Source organism: Copadichromis virginalis, linkage group LG4 (assembly GCF_057382275.1).
Source record: "Copadichromis virginalis isolate Kocher_CV1m ecotype Utaka linkage group LG4, C_Virginalis_male_GT1.1, whole genome shotgun sequence".
NCBI lineage: Eukaryota > Metazoa > Chordata > Actinopteri > Cichliformes > Cichlidae > Copadichromis > Copadichromis virginalis.
The window spans coordinates 25,110,270-25,127,914 of NC_140621.1; the positions used below are offsets into that span (position 1 = coordinate 25,110,270).

Genomic DNA, 17,645 nt, shown 5'->3' on the forward strand with positions numbered 1-17,645 from the left:
TGAGTAATGGCAACACAGTTAATGCTTGTGTATTTCAGATTGCTCTAACTTCCATCACCATCAAAATATATTTAGACGTATGACCTTTCTATGATCCGTAACTGTGGGTGGAGCTAAACATGCTCTTCAATAGATCAAGCCTCCGTCACAGTGCTGTGGCAGTGCAGTCATTGTGGGTTTTTTGGACTGAACACTGTTTTCTAACATAGTGCTCTGATTTGTAATGAACCACTACTGGGATATTAAACGCGCTGCACTTCACTTGATAATTTAAGTGTTATATACTGTATGTTACAGCACTTAAACAACTGGTTGCCCCTGTGGCTTGATGTATGGTAGTAATTACACTAACGCATGAACACAGAGCAGTTCAGACTGAACTTAATACATCTCTTTTCTCTATCTCCCGGGATCTGCTGACAGCTGCTGTGAGTCTTGTTTTGTCAATATCTATTTTAAGCTTCTCTAAATGTGCAATGACCTTGAAAAAGCCTCTTTTTACCTTTCAGACAGACTGAGTGCCAGGAAGTGAATGTGGCTAGGGTTAGAGGCTTTGTTGCTCGTGTTTGATATGTTAGTGTGTGAAAGTGTTACTGTAGCAACAGTGAAAAGAGGGTGATTGAATGGTCAAGGCTTTAGAGCGTCCCCCTCTCAGGGAGTTTCACTGAAAGGACAGGAGCGAGGTAGGGGCTGGGCAGATGGGTGGACTGGTTGGGGGTGGGTCATCATACATGTAAGACATACCTTTTTTTCTTACATCATACTGTAACGGCCAAGGTAAAGTTGCAGATATGTTATAATTATGGATGGATGCACATAATCATTCGATATTACTCACCAATGGGTCTTCACTGTGAAAAGGATTATGACCAGTCAGGAAACAAAGCTCAGTAGGAGCTGAACACTGATCACACATTGGGGATAAGTGGGCTTAAGAGAAGCTGCAGTAAATGGGCTGCAATAAACCAGACACTTAAGTGTGTCATACCTGACAGATGTAGCTGATCACAATGTGTAGTTGGCTCTGGAGTGTGCTAAAGGCTGTCTAATGTTGTGTGCTGCTGTGGCTTACTTGACTGCTGCCAGCAAACGGTGTTGCGTTCAAAAGTCAGTAATCTATACTCACACTGCAGTTATTAAATGATTACATCAGGGATCACACCACACTGTATGATTAATTAACCTTGACTGATGCTTTGTAAAGCCGGCTCTAGCAGAGCAAGTATGCCCACTGGTCTGCATGTACATACACATACGTATGAAATGGTTTAAAGCACCACTGGAGTCTGGTAATACTCACTCGGGGTTACTGTAGTGCAACAAAGCCTTGCTCTCTGCAGACAAATATAGGATCAGTCCTCAGGACCTTTATTAGCAGCTGTCCAAACACCAGGAGTCGGAGTTTTGCCTCTTAAACTGACAGCTTGCTTCTTTCTGCATGTCTTTGATCATTCACAAATATGCTTTGGACACAGCAGCATTTGACAAAATCATCATGCCAGCCACCAGGTCTAATGGTGTGCACATACTGTGTGGTTCAAAGGGGAGCTGACTCAGGAAGGGGCTGACTCAGGAAGGGGCTGGGTTGCCTGGCTTCAATCCCCTGCTTCCTCTGGTTCTCAAATGAACAGCACAATATTGTTGCAACCTGCAAGATAGCCCATGAATAAAACATAGCCACTGTATTAGTGCTTAAAGACATCTTTTCATTTTCAGTTTGAACCACATATTGAAGTTTATATGCATATAGAAAAGCGGAAGATTAATAACAATTTCTCTCTGCTGGTTACCTCTTTTAGCACGCTGGAACATACACAAGTACAGAAGCAATTATGCTGTGCATCAGTGCACAACCACATACACACAAGTGTGCACCACAGTACAGCTCCTTCAAGACATTCCCCAAGAAACCTTCAAGCATGAACAGTGTATATTTTAAATAGTTTTTTTATTAATATGTGCTGATACAAGGTCGCTTTGACCTGCAATGATGGAAACACTCACAGAAAATCATCCCCTTTGGCCCAAACAGCTATCAAAGCAATGAGTGTGAGAAAACAAAAATCAAATAAGACAAATGAACATGATTCCTAAAAGAAAACCAAAGTGTTATATTTACCTCAGTTTACAAATGTCTCAGCAGTACATATTAAATTATCCATTTCATAGAAAAATCACAGAAAGCTCTAGATATGGTGCTATATGTAGAACCCCACATGGCACAATGTCAGTGCTCACGCTGCCATATAGCTTGCTATGTAATAACCACTAGCACCCAATGATTTACCTCCTTAATGTTAAGCATTTCAGGTATGTGTAATACTGACCAAGTTCCATTGTACTGAGCTAATTAATACAGCTCTCAGATGATCATCAGGATATCCCATCCATAACCACTGAAGCCAGATATTATACATCTGGTGACAGACACCACATGGGGCTGAATTTTTTGGCCTGTCCCATGGATGATCATGGAGTGAGATTACTACAGCCATGAACAGGTACACGTAGGAACTGTTCAACTCCCCCCAAACCTCAAGCAAGAAAGAAAAAGACAGATTCAGCCTGCTCCAGCTGTGTCAATTGTTTTATTCTTGAACCTTATAATGTCAACATGTTTAATCGTTTGGAGAAACCCTTGTTGTCCAGGAGCCCCGGGTGTTGCTGGTACCACGCTGTGTATTAAAGATCAGAACTTTCCTGAAATGCTGGCACAGCTCCACAGACACATACTCAACACAAAAGTTAAAGAGCAAAAGTTCATTATTGTGTTCATCCAGTACCTCTAAAGAGTCTTAGTAACTACTTTAAAGGAGTCATGTGGAGAAGAAGAAATCAATAACAAAATAGTACTACCATATGATTTGTTTATATTTGCTCTTTAAAAATCTCTTTAGGAAAATCATGGTGCATTTGCAGGCACTGTAAAAATCGTGCTTTAATTGGCTGATGCGGCAGTGGTCTCATTTTCACATTTTTCTTTGTTAAAGGAAGCATCCGTTAGCTCAAACAATCCCATCATCTTTCTTTCCATCACAGGCAGATTTGTTTTATGAATGAACTTGAGATCTGACATGCCAGCTTGATCAATTTAAACCATAAAGTAATAACTTCTGGTCTGCAAACCACCGTCAGAAAGCAATCTGAAACAAAGTAGCACATCCATCTCCTTATCTCCAGATACGCTCCTGCACAGCCTCACTGCAAACCCCTCTCACCAGCCGTCCCTCCCTCTCTCACCGCCTATGGCTATATATTTGTGACATCTGTGACATCTCTGCTGATGCTGTCCCTCCTCAGTCCTCCTCACGGGCCAGTCTTTGCAGACACAATGACCCTCTGCTCCTCTGGCGCTGTTGAATTCACACACCGCTGTCCTGCCGCTTCTGTACCGCCCTCCTGGTGTGATATGGTCCACACAAAAATGTCTGCGTGTGAATGGGTCAACTGTGAGTGAACAGACTGAAGTCCTGCTGGGACCGCTGTCTAATGATAGACTGAACAATGGCACAAGCTGCAGGGGTGAAACAGCACTGTGTCAAAGGTTGGGCATCCAACCTTTTAAACAACTTCCCACATAACCACTAAAGCTCACACGTCAGGCCTGCCACTGGCTTGGAAGGTTTGCAAATCTAGACAGAAAACAAGAGAATGGAGGTGAGCGAGAGTGAGTTCACAACAATAAATTAGTACCCACTGTGTTATTATTGTAATCAGAGGTTTGAAGGGCTTTGAATGGTGAAGAAACTCCCATTGTGAGAGCCTCCATCCGACAGCGTGGGCCGCGAACCTTCTCCTGTATAATCACCATCATTTACAGCAGTGCAGCCCTCCACTGTTTATTGAGATATTAATCTGGGATAAACAAAGCTTTTGACAAAACAAATTAACACTCTCAAAGAAGTGCTGCACTAATGGAGTCCACTGAGATTGATATTAAAATGTGGATGAGTTTTGGGGGGAGGGCCCTGGGTAGTGCTGGAAAAAAAAAAGAAAAAAGAGAGAGAAGCAGGCCCAAGGTGACGCACATTCCTCTTCGCAAAGGGAGTGTCTGTCTAAACAGCGTTTCCCCCTGGGGCGAGTCCCAGCTGAACACTGGAGATCAGCATCAGCAAGTTATATCAAATACAATGAGAGCAGGATAATGATGATGGTGTTGAGAACAAAGGATACGGATAATGATGGCCATCTTGAGATTCCCATTAACACTTCCACCCTGGAGTGAATTGTTTTATCTTCAGTCTTGCTTGTTAAAATACATTCAAGTTGTCCTCAGTTGACCAGTGAGTGCTACTATGATACCGAGCCCCCACCGCTAATTCAGCCACAAGTCCCGCGCCGCAGCAGAGCCCAACACATGTCCATATTGTCTCTTCATTTGTAAACCGACAGCTCTGAAGCTACAAATCCAAGTGACGCATGTATCATCAGACCAGTATTGCACATGTTTCCCCTATGGCTCAAGTGATGATACCGCAACCTTTTCCTTTGAGCCTCATCACGATCTGTGTCCCATACAATGTTACTTACACAAATGATCAGAATAGCAAGGAAAAACGGCGGCAAATCCGTGTAATCCCCTTCCCTTATCTGTCTTTAACCCCTCTCTCGCTCGCTTTCAGCCCCAGGAGCCTTAGCTAAAAAGCTGTCCTTTGGGTTCTCTTAGAAGTGGGACACTCAGGCCCTAGCCAAATGTCACACTGCAGTGGATGCATCTATTTTCTGCTCACGTCGTATCCACACATCACACTCTTTTGTAGCTGCAGGTTTGGGGGGCAATAGTTAAAGAGTGCCATGAATAAATCAATGTAAATAAATATTCCATAGATATATAATCTGATAAATAAACCATAACAAATACTTTTAAATAAAGGGTAAAGGAAAGGAAACTCTTCCTTTTAAAAGGTCAAATAGATTTCAGCCAGATGAAAGGAGTCTCACAAGTGGCTCTCCCTAGACAGCTCATTTTGCTTGCATAAGGTGGCATATTGGAAACGTGTTCCTCGCGATCGGTCAACCCTGCTTGTCATTTTCATGCTATAGTGTTACCTCTTGTCTCTCGAGGCAGTCTGAATTTTCCTGTCCTCCTTGTACCTGAACGCAGCGGTAAGAGCAACTTCCATTTGAGGCAGAAAAGTAATGGCAGCTCTCTGAGATGAGTATCCCTCCTTCTCTGATGTGCATTCAAGTCAAGTCACAAAAATAGCCTTTCAAATGTGTACGCACACACACATACGCACGCGCTCACAAACCAGACACTTATCAGACACACCCAGGCTCCCGGATACATTCGCACTTACACACATGCACACAGGAAAATAAGGAGTTGTCACATTAGGTTATGGAGTAATGCTGAAACTATCTTTAAGAAACAGCAAAATGCAATATTCTCTGAATGCAAATCATTATCATACATGCTAAAACCCCATGTTGTTAAAAGTACGTAATCTGGTTATATCTTCCAAATAATACAAGAACAAACCAAATCACTTTATGGATGCTGTCGTTCACCCACAATGCTTTATCGTGCTTTGTGAGGCACAGAATGACATTTGACAACATCTATCTCGCTTGCCCCGCACCTCCCACTCCCGCTGCCTTTGCCAATTCCACCCAGGGAATGTCAAAGGTCAAGCATTAACAACATGTAATGGATTATATCACATAAAAATTGTGCCAGGATTTTTTTTGTTGTTCCATTTTTCATTTGTATAAATAAAACCTATTACACATCTTAATCTCTCTCTCTCTACCACTGCCTTTTGATCACTAGGGAATTTTAGTGAAACACTACTGGAACGGCGAGAGAGTGAGAGATCAAGCAATGGGGGAGAGAGATAGAGTGTATCATTCAGGTCACAAACTCCAAAACATTTTATTATTTTTTTCTTTTGTCAGTTTGTTGCAGTACAAGAAGTCATTTCTCATAGTATTTATTACTTTTTGTTGCTTTTGATCATCTGGTGTCTCTATTTACATAGTAGGAATAAAGTAGATTCATGTGTTGTTCCTATGTACACGGTCATACCAATTGGTCGGCCGGTGCGATTGTGACATTTACAGTCTTGCTTGTCACAGCACCGCACAGGGATCGAGTCCACTTCAACTGGCTAGGCTCTAACAGCAAAGTACAAGGGGAGGGGGGCAATACCAATCCGCGCTCGCAGCCCCTCGAGGATGTAGACCAACAAATTGAATACTCTGTTCAAAACAACAGCAAGACAGTCATTTAACTTTTCAAAATGCCTAAAGCAAACGACCAAAGAGAACAGTGGAGAGGATTGGCCAGTCTTAAGGGTGCAGGGTCTCCTGTTCTGGAGGGGTGGTGCAGTGCCTCCTCAGTCTCTGTCTTTACCTCCACTCCACCGCTGTACAGAGCTGTCTATTCACAGCACGCAAAAATGAAGGCAGTTACCCTAAATCAGCTCCCCCTGCCTGCTTGGAACAAAAGCTCTTGCTCCCTTTTACTTAGACGGGGTACTTTTTTTAACTTTTGATGTTCAGTAATGAGCACTTGTAGATGGGTGAAAGTATATATGTGTGCGTGAGTTTGCCTTGTGAATGTTCTAGTTTCTGTTCTGGCTCAATAAAAGATATTTTTGGCAACAATGAAGAGCTTTCTGTGTGACATATTTTAGATTATAATAGTGTACTATATTCCCTGTCTCCACAGCTAACTACTCCTATCAAATGATGACTTGAAAAAGACCTATGGATGGTAAGAAAGGGAAATGAGATAAAATATAAAATGATATCGCCATCTCCGGAGGCAGGCTCGAAGAGAAATTACATAAAAAAAAAAAAGCTTTAACAAAGTTTCTAAAGTTTTGAAAAATCCAAAAGGTAAAGGGGGTGGGTTGGTACATTCAGAGTGCTGGACTTGGCCTTAGGGTACCAGAAGAACTGGGGACGACTGGGGTTAGACAGAGCCGATGAACACTCTGTGGAAAAACACCCATCCCTCATCTCCATAAGACTGGGGAGGGTTGAAGATAAAGCCTGCATCTGCAGAGTCAGCCATGTATCCCCCAGAAAGTCAATTTGTTTGCTCATATGTTAGTTAAATAAAAGTCAAGACAAAGAAAGGCAACCAAACAAGCAGAAAGTGGAGAGACCCGAGAGAGAGATGGGCTAGGAGGAGGCTCTGGCCATCACATTAGTCCCCAACTTCCTCTTTAACCTCCAGTCACAGGCTGGTGACCAGCTGCATCTGTCCATCACCCTCATTGTGGACAGGCTCTTGGGCCTGGTGTCCCTCCCCACTTGGTCTCCGGGGTGGGGCTTGGTAGAAGGTCTGCATTGGGGCCCCACGAGAGCCCAGGGCAGGCCTCCCGGAGCTGTAGTACAGCTCCTCCGGGGGCTGAGCTGAGCGGGGCACCACCTCCAGGGGCTCAGGACTGCTGTCAGGGTAGGGTGAGTCTCGCAGGTTGGTGATGCTGGTGTACAGGGAGTCATGGGCAGGAGAATCAGGCGCTCTGTTGCCTCCCTGCCCACCAGCACTTTGGCCACTGTGGCCCAGGCTCTCTGTGAGATCGGCCGTGTAGCTCTCCGACTCCTCTGGATCGCTCTGGTAAAGGACTGACTGGGCACGCTGTAACAGCAGGGGCTCCTCCAGAGCTTTATACAGCAGCTCTACATCCTGTGGCGTACGCTGCCGCCCCTCTCTCAGAAAGTCCTCCTCTTCGTCCATACTCGCAGATTGGTCCGGCCCAGCTGCTGTTCCCCGACCAACTCCACCGTGAGGATGTCCTCTGGCCAGGCTGCCATACACTCTGTCTCCTACTTCACCTCCACCTCCTCCACTTCCTCCTCCAACACCACCTCTCAAGTTGTTGTGCACAAGTTCGGAGATGATCATTTTCTCGAAGGCCGCAGCATCAGAGAGGTTTCTTCTGACGCCTCCGCCTCCCAGAGCTTCTGAGCTGCGGGGATTAAAGATGGGTGGGGGAGTTTCTCCACTCCCACCACTTAAGAAGTCACAGCTGCCCCCACCTCCACCTGCTGGGCCACCACGCAGGGAGTAACTGTTGTTGAAGTTACCGTTCAAGGGCAGGGTTTCCATTCCACACGGGTCACGGGGCTTAGATAATGTAGTCTCTGGATCCAAACAAAAGGACAAAGGGTTTTCGTATTATTATTATTATTACCATTGTTATTTTGTTTCATTGCGAATCAAATTCTAGTGAGGCAAGAAAACAGTTCATTATACTTACTTGGGTCACGAAAGGTTCCTGTGCATTGCAGAGAAAGTCATGCGGGGTGAATAAAATAAAAGGCAGTATTAAGCAACTGTTTTTCAAACATTTCTAAAAGGGAAACATAGGTGGCAGAAAAAAGCATCCTTGTTACTCCATCCCTTCCCCCTCTCTCTGTCTCTCCCGCTCTCAACACCAACCAACTCTTGCCAAACACCCAAACACATCCGCGGTCACATTACCTCTGATTTATGCAGACTTAGTCCCGTTTTTTTGACACCTTCCTCCAACATTTACCGTACATCTAAGTTCAAGAAAAATATTCTGGATATTTATTTAGTATTGTCAGTGATACCTGGATACATACATAATTCATACAAAAGCTTGTACAGTAGCAGTAATGTTTATTTTATGAACTTCTTTCCACACACCAAAGAAATGGTGCTTTTTTTTCTCTCCCGCCCCCTCATACCAAATCACTATCTCAGCAAAGCAAAAGTCACACAAAAAAGTGAGAAGCGTGTTCATTTTTAAAATTTAATGTGTAGTACGACTTTAATCAACGTTCTTCTTCGATGGTGGTGTGGGTAATTAGACATTCTAATGAAGTGCTCTCCCTCTCCTCTACCACTCTCTTCTAAAAATGACTTGGCTGCCAGGCCTGTGGCCATCAGCCTTGACGTATTGTGCAGAGAGGCTTTAAAATATTTAAAAGAAACGCCGCCTTAAATTTCAGTCCTCAGACACTTAGGCTGATACTCTGCGGGTGTGCAGGAAACAGCTACACACAGTAATACTTCTCAGTTACCAAGTGAATATTGGTACTATAGTGGAGCAATTAACAAGACATGTCTTATTCTGCAGCTACTGGCATTCAAAGAGCCGGGCTAGAACACCGCAATGCAATAACACAGCTATTAGGCTGAGTCCCACTCTGAAACAGAAGCAAGGACATAAATACACACATACCTGAACAACCTACATCCAGATGGACTGTTCATTTTCACAAAGCTGTCTGTTCGCCTTCAGCAGCCAGCATGCTTTAAGCCGACTTTTTCTGACTGGAAAGCGAAAACCATCCTAAAGATTTTGGCAGTCACAGCTGTAGCTAAACTTCTAATCAATTTGTGGCTATTCTCATGAAGATTCAAGATCTGACCAGATGGCTGGTTAGGCTGTAGGCACTGTTTGGCTCTGTTCTGCTCAGCCTAGTGAATCTGTCTGACAGCTACATAGTCTGGATAAAAAAAAACAAAAAATACAGAGACACACGCACATGCACGCACACACTGGATGTATACACCATGCCAAACTGCTGACAGAGTAACAGACAGAAGGACAGCAAGCTGAGCACATACTCTACGCGCACACATACAGCAACAAAACTGCACACACAGAGTGAAGTGTTCACGAGGAGCTAACCAGTAGAGTTGAAGACACCAGGTGAGGGTGGGGTGAAGCTTTCAGCCAGCAGAGTGTTGTAAGGAGAGGTACCAGAGCGAGTCTGTAACACTGGGTTTGTCAGAAGGTGGTTCCCCATGGTTGCTGCAAGACACAAACATTTAAAGTACAAACATCATCATAAAAATAATCATAAATTTGCCCCAAAGGCATGCAAAGTAAGCACAGAAACATGGCACACAATAAGTGTGACATTCTGAAATGCACATTTCCAGACTCTAATAACATCTGGAATCACCAAAATATTTACTGTTTATTCAGATGGGGCTATTTTTGTTATGCCAGTGCTTTATGGAGTAATGCATTTCACAGTGTTCTCCACCGTGTTCATGCCTGCTGATTGTAACCTTTGAGTAAAAATACAATTGCAGGGGAAAGGTACTGTTTAGAGCGTTGCTATTCGCTTTTTCCATCTGACAATGCAGTCAGATGGGAGAGACTAGTAATGCATGCCATTATGTAGTCTAAGGGTGCAGCCATAGAAACAGTTAATTTCACACTGAAACGTGAATGCCACTACAAGACAAATATAATTCAAAGAAATGGCACACTGAGAATGTTGTATAAAGCCCATGTATGGCTCGGGCCTGAGGCAACTCGAACAGAAATGCCATGAAATTAAAAATAGGACAGCATGACGGAGAGTCGTCCAAGGCAAAGTGCAACCTTCAGGTCTCCTGCAACCCGTTCATCACACAGAAAGGGAACAGGGAATTCTAGAAAAGTAAAATATGCACTCACACACAGCTATTTATTTGTCATTTCCACTCCTCTTACACTTCCTCTGTCCATCTTTCTGGCGTGCCACACAAACCCCTCTCTCTTCATTCCCTGGCTTGCTTTGCTGTGTTCAACCACATTTTCTCAGCTCCTTGTGCCAGTTTTTTTTTTGTCCAAACACCACCAAATTAGTTGGGATTAGCTGTCTGTGTGCACCACACAGGAATATCCTGTAGAAAATTAAAGAAAGCCGCTTTAAGTGTGGAGGAAAAGTAGGGCAAGGCAAATCATCGGAGGCTCTATGTGTGTATGCGCATATACTGTAGGCCTTTTTTTTCCGGGACCGATTACTATTGTCAGGAAGAGATTGGGGTTCATAGAGAAGTGAAGTGGGGAAATCAAAGAGATCTGAGATGCCAGTGATAACAACACAGCATCTCTCCTCCAGATTCTGCCTTTTTAATTACTCCTCCATGATAGCGTCTTATTCTACATCTCTCTTTTCGTCTCCCGTGCTCCCTTTTGTCTTCCGCTTTCTGCCAAACTTTTCAGAGAAGTGAAGAAAATAAAGGCTTCACAGCAGAGTTGTTTGTCTCTGACAGAGTACCATAGAGTGATCCACATAGTGTGTGTCTCTTCCAGGCCTGGTGATTGCTCTGTCTTGAAGAAAAGACCCAGAAAGCGACCCACCAAACACACAAACACACACATCCACCTTTCATCCATCCAGCTCACTCGCAGCACACCTCACCTCTTCCTCACCCCCTGCCTTGCTCCTGTCACTCTCCTCAATTAGAATAATTACCCCCTGTTCGCTCACACTAATCAGTTCATTAAAAACAAAATGGATGAAATTAGCATAGAGAGTGACGGCTGATTTAGCGACTGCCTCTGTGTCATGATCAACACCCCACCCCCCTCCCCAAACCAATCTTGAACCTGAGCCAACCTTGATCGTCTCAGTGTCACTGATTGCTGCGGCAGTGACGCCACCAGTTGCTTAGGCTGAGACAATCAGTGACTCCATGCATGCTTCTGTTTTTTTTTTTTTTTTTTTTTTTTTACTTCTTCACGTCTTAAATATTTGATCTTGCCCTCTTCGTGTGCTGCTTGGAGTTCGGAGGGGACTGCATGCATCACTAATGTGTGTCTGGATGAAATCGATCTCATGGAATAGCTAAAAGAGTTGAAAACTGGGACAGAGATATCAAGATTTCTGTCTATTTCTTTTTTATTTTGTGGGAAATATATTTTTAAAAGGAGAATATAGCACAAATATACAAGATTTGGCAATGCAACACAAAAAGTGGGAGCACGTGTGTCTGAAAAAAAACATCACACAGCTGGTGATTTGTGATTTTGTCTAATTTACAAAGTAAAATGAGGAAAAAGAAAATTAAAAAAATGTCTCTTGGTTGTTGAGCGGCAATAATTGCCTGGGAACGTCTTCACAACCTTTTCTCGTGGCAAAGGAAAGTCAAAAAAATCATTCTGGACGATAACTGTTGTAGTCAAGTGTCTTCGCCGCCTCTTTTTTCCTTTTAATTGATTACACATAAATCTGCTTAATTAGCTCAACTGAGAAATTCATGCAGGATCGTGAACTCACTTAGACGAACTTAACACATATTCACAAAATATAGCAGCTGAGCTTAATATACTGTAGGTCTGCAGCTGCTAAGTGCTTTTACTGACAAGCAGCTGCCACTGCACTGCAAACCATCACCAACCAGCCTTTAAACATTTTGTTATTCAGTTTAAACTGTTGCTGCCGGTGACTGCTCTTTGCCAGCTTGCCGGAAAGCTAAAAGGCAAATAGCATTAAAAGTTGATCTTAGCACATTAAGGACATGAACATGTACATATCATTTTATGTTCATATTTAACACCCAAGAATAACGGCTCTGTCCACGCTACTCCCATTCTCCATTTTCTTTGTTAAATGCTGTAAATCTGTATGTGCGTTACGTGTGTCTGAGAATTTCAGCGAGTATGATTTAATGGAGGGAGAAATATAGAGAGGGAGGTCTCACCACGGTTGAGTGTCGGGGTGCTGTTGATATCTCCCGCCATGAAAGAAGATTCCGTCTGCTTCCGAACCGTGTCGTTCCACATCCTGCGGATCCGACTCTGGAAGAGGAAGCATGGTGCAGTGAGTGGCAGTAAACACACAACAAGTTAAATATAGAAACACGGCGGGTAGACTTTGTAACTCAGTGGGGCAGCTGTAATCAAAACTGTGGGGCTCGCTCTAATCTGCAAAGAACAATAGGCAAACACGCCAGACAAAGAGACTGAGGCGTCGAGTAAAGAGAAACACAGCTTTGTCATGTTATCGTGACGGAGGCTAACAAGCTTGAGATTTGTAAGACATGACTGTAGTAGCCGATGTAATTGTTGTTTGGAAGTGTTATTACAGTTTGAAAAAGCTTGTTTGCCGATTGTGAGCAATAATTGCCATTGTTTGTGTATGTGTCTGTGCAGCTGCGCATATGCCAGCATCTACAGTATTTTCCAATGACGTGCATGATGCCTGTGTCTATATATACACCATGTGGACTACAAAGGATATCTTTATAACTGAGTCATCAAGCCTCCCAAGCAAACGGCTTTCAGTAATGGTTAGAAAAACTGCCAAACATTTAAAAAATAAATAAAATAAAGATTCAATTTTCACAGTAGAAATAAGAGTAAGCCAACTGATTAGTGGGCATCATTTGCACGTCATAAATCATGTAACGCACTTTAAATGTGCTCCGTGTGTGCACTGATAAAAAAAAAAATTATTTAAATGTTGCTTTTGCACCTTTTGGCTTAGGCTGTGGGCTGACAAGTAAGTTAAATAATTAAATTCAAGAGCATTTAGTAATCAGTGAGTCACTGGTATTGATGAGCAATCAAATCCCAGCAGATACTCATTTTGTACTTCATAATCTTACATAAGAGACCTTTTAAACAGGGAGAAAATGTAGCTGCAGAGTGAGAAACCATGCCTAATTTTGAAAAGATTTGCTTTGTTTTTACTTTTTTTTTTTTGTTTAAAAAAAAAAAAAACAGATAACATTTTTCATTTTGTTCCACTAAAACAGTCGTGTTGCTGCACAGGCTGTTTTTACTCATTATTTGCTCTTAGAAAAACACCATTTTAAAACTCAGCAGTGTTTTCCACTGATGATATGTTTGCGAGTGTTTATGTGTGGGTCTGTGCTGCCTGCACCTGTCTGTGGGCTGCTGCATGGCGAGCTTGGCTGCCACTGTAGTAGCGGTTGTTGGCACGGAGGCCCGAGTTCTTCAACGAACCGTGGGAGCTGTTGGTAGAGGTGCGGCTGCAGCAATAGGAGTGACGCAGACATTTACTGTACTCCTTATGGACCTGTAAAGAAAATAACACCACCGGCACAGTGGACAGGTTTGAGAGTCACTCATAAACACAAACACTTTCGTTTCTATAGGCTAAACTGAATGTGGAGCAACAGAGCCTTTTATCGCACAGCAACAGCAAAATGAAACAAAATCCAATATTTCTGAGCACGTCTACTGAATTTCAATTAGACTGGCACATCCATCCATTTGTTCATCGACACAACATTTCAGCTGCTTAGTCGTAATTAATTGAATTTATATAAAGTGCCTTTAAGATGTAGTTTGGAATTGTTACCTTCTTCTGCAGGGCACAGTGGAAGATAAAGATGAACATGCCCTGGAAGGCATTGAAGGTGCTGAAAAGGTAGGCCATGATGACTGTATTCTCGTTTATGAAGAGGAGGCCAAAGGCCCATGTCAAGCCAAGTAGAAAGAGCAGAGTGATGGCCCCTAGTGCCCAGGACCTGATCGAAGCGGAGAACGAGGTATTAACTAACACTGAGTTGATGCACAGATACACTAAGACAATTTGAAATGTCTTTTTTCTTCAAAAATAAAAATGTGTGAGTCTCACTGAGTAATTTGAACTCACTTAATATTATCCAAGCGGCTGGAGTCAGGTTTAAGTGCCGAAGAGTTGCGTATCATCTTGTGCAAAGTGATCATGAGGAAAATGAGGTTGAGCTAAGGAAAGACGATAGGAAGAAATAAATAATGTGCAGTGAGCACTCTAGTCCAAAATTACTGACTTCATATTGTTAATAACATTGCAAAATTGCATGCTGGTGAAATACTTCTGACTGCGGGATATCGAAATATGGAAGCTAATAATACTGCTTGACAGTAAAGCTAATACCATAATAACAAATGAAACAGGTCCAATGAAGCTCCAGATGAAGTAGTTATCCACTCGCAGCCAGCATCTGGAGTGGCACAGAGGAAACAAGTGAGTTATGCACAAGTAAACCAACAAACAACTGTACACTCACACTGAGCTCATGCACATGAATGCACACACTATTTCTCTGTCTCAGCGGATTATCTTATGAAGGCTAATCATCAAGCTTTGGCTAAGTGTGTTCAGAGAACACAGTCTGTGGGGAGGTGCAAGAGCCCTTCACATGGCACTGCATATTACATTTCCATCTGGGGGAATAGCATAATCCTACTTCTCAATCTGCAGGTGCAAAAGGCCTGTATTCACACGTACGCTTTCTTGGTCCCATAGCTCCTGTAGTCTATGGCTGCAGAGATGCCCACCACAAGTGCGGGGAAGCAGTAGCCGCACAGATAGTAGTACTTTTTGCGTGAGTACTCGCTCTCAAAGACCTCCACCAGCATGAGATAGAGCTGCACACCCTCCAGACACATCCAGGAGAAGGCAGCCAAGAAGAAGAAATGCAGAAGGCCAGCAAAGATGGGACAGGCAATCTGAGTGTGGCAGCCATGGAGAAAGCAGAGAGAGGGAAAGGGGAAGAAGGAGGAGGAGAGAGAAAATATGAAGTTAGAGGAGGAGATACAGTTAAGATTAAGGTATATAACTGAGTGAAACCACAAGAGGATAGAACGGAGTTACTATCTGGAAGTAGTGCTGGACACTGACAAGGGAAAAATGAAAAGCTGCCCCTGGGTTACAGGCTCCGTGCATATTATTGAGTGGTAATTCATTACTCAGTGCAGTAAATGTTTTATAGAGTAGGATAATGACACAGTGCCTCGATTTCAGCTTCAAAGTCATTCAATAAAAAAAAGTTAAAAAGTCGCCTGTGTTGTGCTTAATGCCATTTTCAAACCGGAATATGTAAAAAGTAACTAGATCTTGTGATTCAGTATCATTAAATGGGCACAAACACTAAGCTTTAAAGGGGGACATGTAACAGTAAACGCAAAGGTGGTAAAAAATATTTTATATCAAAGAAAACAAGTAAACCTCTATCCATAGAAAGTATCCGTTTGCTTTGCTACCGACTCACATGGTTTTCGGTCTTGTCGATGCCGATGAGGAAGAGCAGCTCTGCGATGAAGAGGTTGATGCAGAGATTCTTGTGGATGGTGTTGCGGTCAGTCTGGAGCCCCCGCAGGAAGCAGAAAGTGGAGATGCAGATGGCAAGACACACCAGGGAGATGACAATCCCCACCCAGGTGATCACAAAAAGGAACAGCTCGTGCATCTGTCCCTGGTGTTCAGGTTTGCACGGTGGCAAGAAACAAAGGTGTGTGGGGGGAGGGAGGGAGATCCAAGGGTTTAGGTTATAAAGCAGTATTGGGAAAAAGAGACAGCGGAGCAGAATTGGACAAATAAAGAGAGAGAAATTTAGAACAAAGAATAGTGGAATAGGAGATAAGCAGCAGAAACAATAGGGGGATGGATAAAACAGGGGGAGGGGAGAGAAAGAGCCAAATTGCCTTATTTAATATTTGCAAATATATGCAAGGAGCTAAAGTGTGAAGACAAGAGACAAGACGTCCTGAAAAAAATACATGACATTCAAATTCATGTGAATGTCAGTTAGAAGTAGAGGGACATGAATTTGTAAGCCTGTGCCTCCCTGAATGTCAGAGTGAAAGGAGGAAAAGAGAAAATTCAAAACAAAGAGCTTGTCAGCCTTGAGAGGGAACATTAATGTGCATGTGTGTGAGGGTGTGTGACTAAGAGTGAGCGAGCGCTAATGCTCACACGAGTGAACGTCTGCATAAATTACCAGGCTTGCAATTTAAGTGTGTGCCTGCCACGCCCTTGTTTACTTACGTCGGGCTCGTGGTGAGCCATGAGCACCGCGAAGTTGGTGAGGTGGCTGCAAGAGCAGGTGGTGTGTGTGTTGTTAGTGTCCAGTAGCCTGCAGCCCTGCGATGACCACTGGCCAGTCATTGAGCGCTCGGAGTAGTTCCAAAAAGAACAATTTGGAGTGTTGTAATTGTGCGACTGCAGAACAAAAAAGAGAGATGGATGAAGGAAAACATCAGTGGAGGTGCATCTTTCAGAATGACAAATGAGAAATTTGAATTTGCCTACCTTTAGATGTTTAAGCGTGAAAATCACTGGCTGAGTGAGAAACACTCTGCTGGACTCTTTGTTGATGGAGGCAGCAATCACGTGAGAGTTGACCACCAGGCGCTTCTTATCGTGGTTTGGTCCTTCCATTTCCATCTTCACAGTGGCGTTCTCAGTGGAAAGAAAGGATCCCAAATTTTTATACAGAATGAATACCACCTTGACTTGTCCTGCACATAAAAAAACAGACAAATTAATACCGGAAAATAAATAGAACAGTGAAAAGTAAAGTAAGTGTGGGGTGAAAGGTATATGTTAAATGAAATGGGAAACACAAATGAAATTTTAAAAGGGGGGAGAGCAGAAAGCGAGGGAGGGGGAAACCAAATACAGAAAAAGGGCCATAATATGGAAAGGGCTGGAAGAATGGCAGCGACAGAGAGTGGGGAGTGACAGGGTGAGTGAAAGGGAGACAGAGAGAGTGAGTTAGTGAAGGTTAGAATGATGGTAAGGACCGTTTCATTTTGACTGGTGGAAGAGAGCGAGATTTAATGTGGAGGGCAATGGAACATTCATCCCTCAAGCATTCACAGATCTCTTATTATTCCATATGAATATTTCATGTGCGTTTGTTTCAATCATTCTAATCTCGTTCCCACTGCAGAGCCAAGCGGAGACAGAAAACAGAAAAGGGGGATGAGGGGGCCATGGAAGGAGGAGGGGAGCAATGGCGTTGGGGGTTGGGGCGGTAGGGGTGCTGGGTTAGAAACAAGAGAGAGATGGGAGCGGGGGATAAGATGGTGGAGAGAGACGGAGCGAGGGAATGGGATGGGGAAGAGAGGAGAGAGGGAGTGCTGAGATTGCTCTGTCAGACTGGGGCCGATTGTAATCTACACGCCTCCCCAGCTATTCTA

At 43.4% G+C, this 17,645-nt stretch overlaps 1 protein-coding gene across 1 annotated transcript in view; it reads right to left on the minus strand.

Moving 5' to 3' along the window:
- Positions 1-1,929: 1,929 nt before the first annotated feature.
- The window catches only part of adgrl1a (adhesion G protein-coupled receptor L1a), a 102,453-nt gene continuing 86,737 nt past the window's right edge, over positions 1,930-17,645 (minus strand). Inside the window, exons 14-25 of the mRNA XM_085454451.1 lie at positions 16,753-16,961; positions 16,489-16,662; positions 15,713-15,916; positions 14,950-15,170; positions 14,596-14,662; positions 14,332-14,423; positions 14,035-14,203; positions 13,594-13,749; positions 12,410-12,506; positions 9,618-9,740; positions 8,214-8,231; positions 1,930-8,097 (exon numbers count right to left, since the gene is read on the minus strand). Coding sequence (XP_085310577.1) covers positions 7,187-8,097; positions 8,214-8,231; positions 9,618-9,740; positions 12,410-12,506; positions 13,594-13,749; positions 14,035-14,203; positions 14,332-14,423; positions 14,596-14,662; positions 14,950-15,170; positions 15,713-15,916; positions 16,489-16,662; positions 16,753-16,961 — 2,441 coding nt within the window. The 3' untranslated portion in view covers positions 1,930-7,186. The remainder of the gene's footprint in view (positions 8,098-8,213; positions 8,232-9,617; positions 9,741-12,409; positions 12,507-13,593; positions 13,750-14,034; positions 14,204-14,331; positions 14,424-14,595; positions 14,663-14,949; positions 15,171-15,712; positions 15,917-16,488; positions 16,663-16,752; positions 16,962-17,645) is intronic.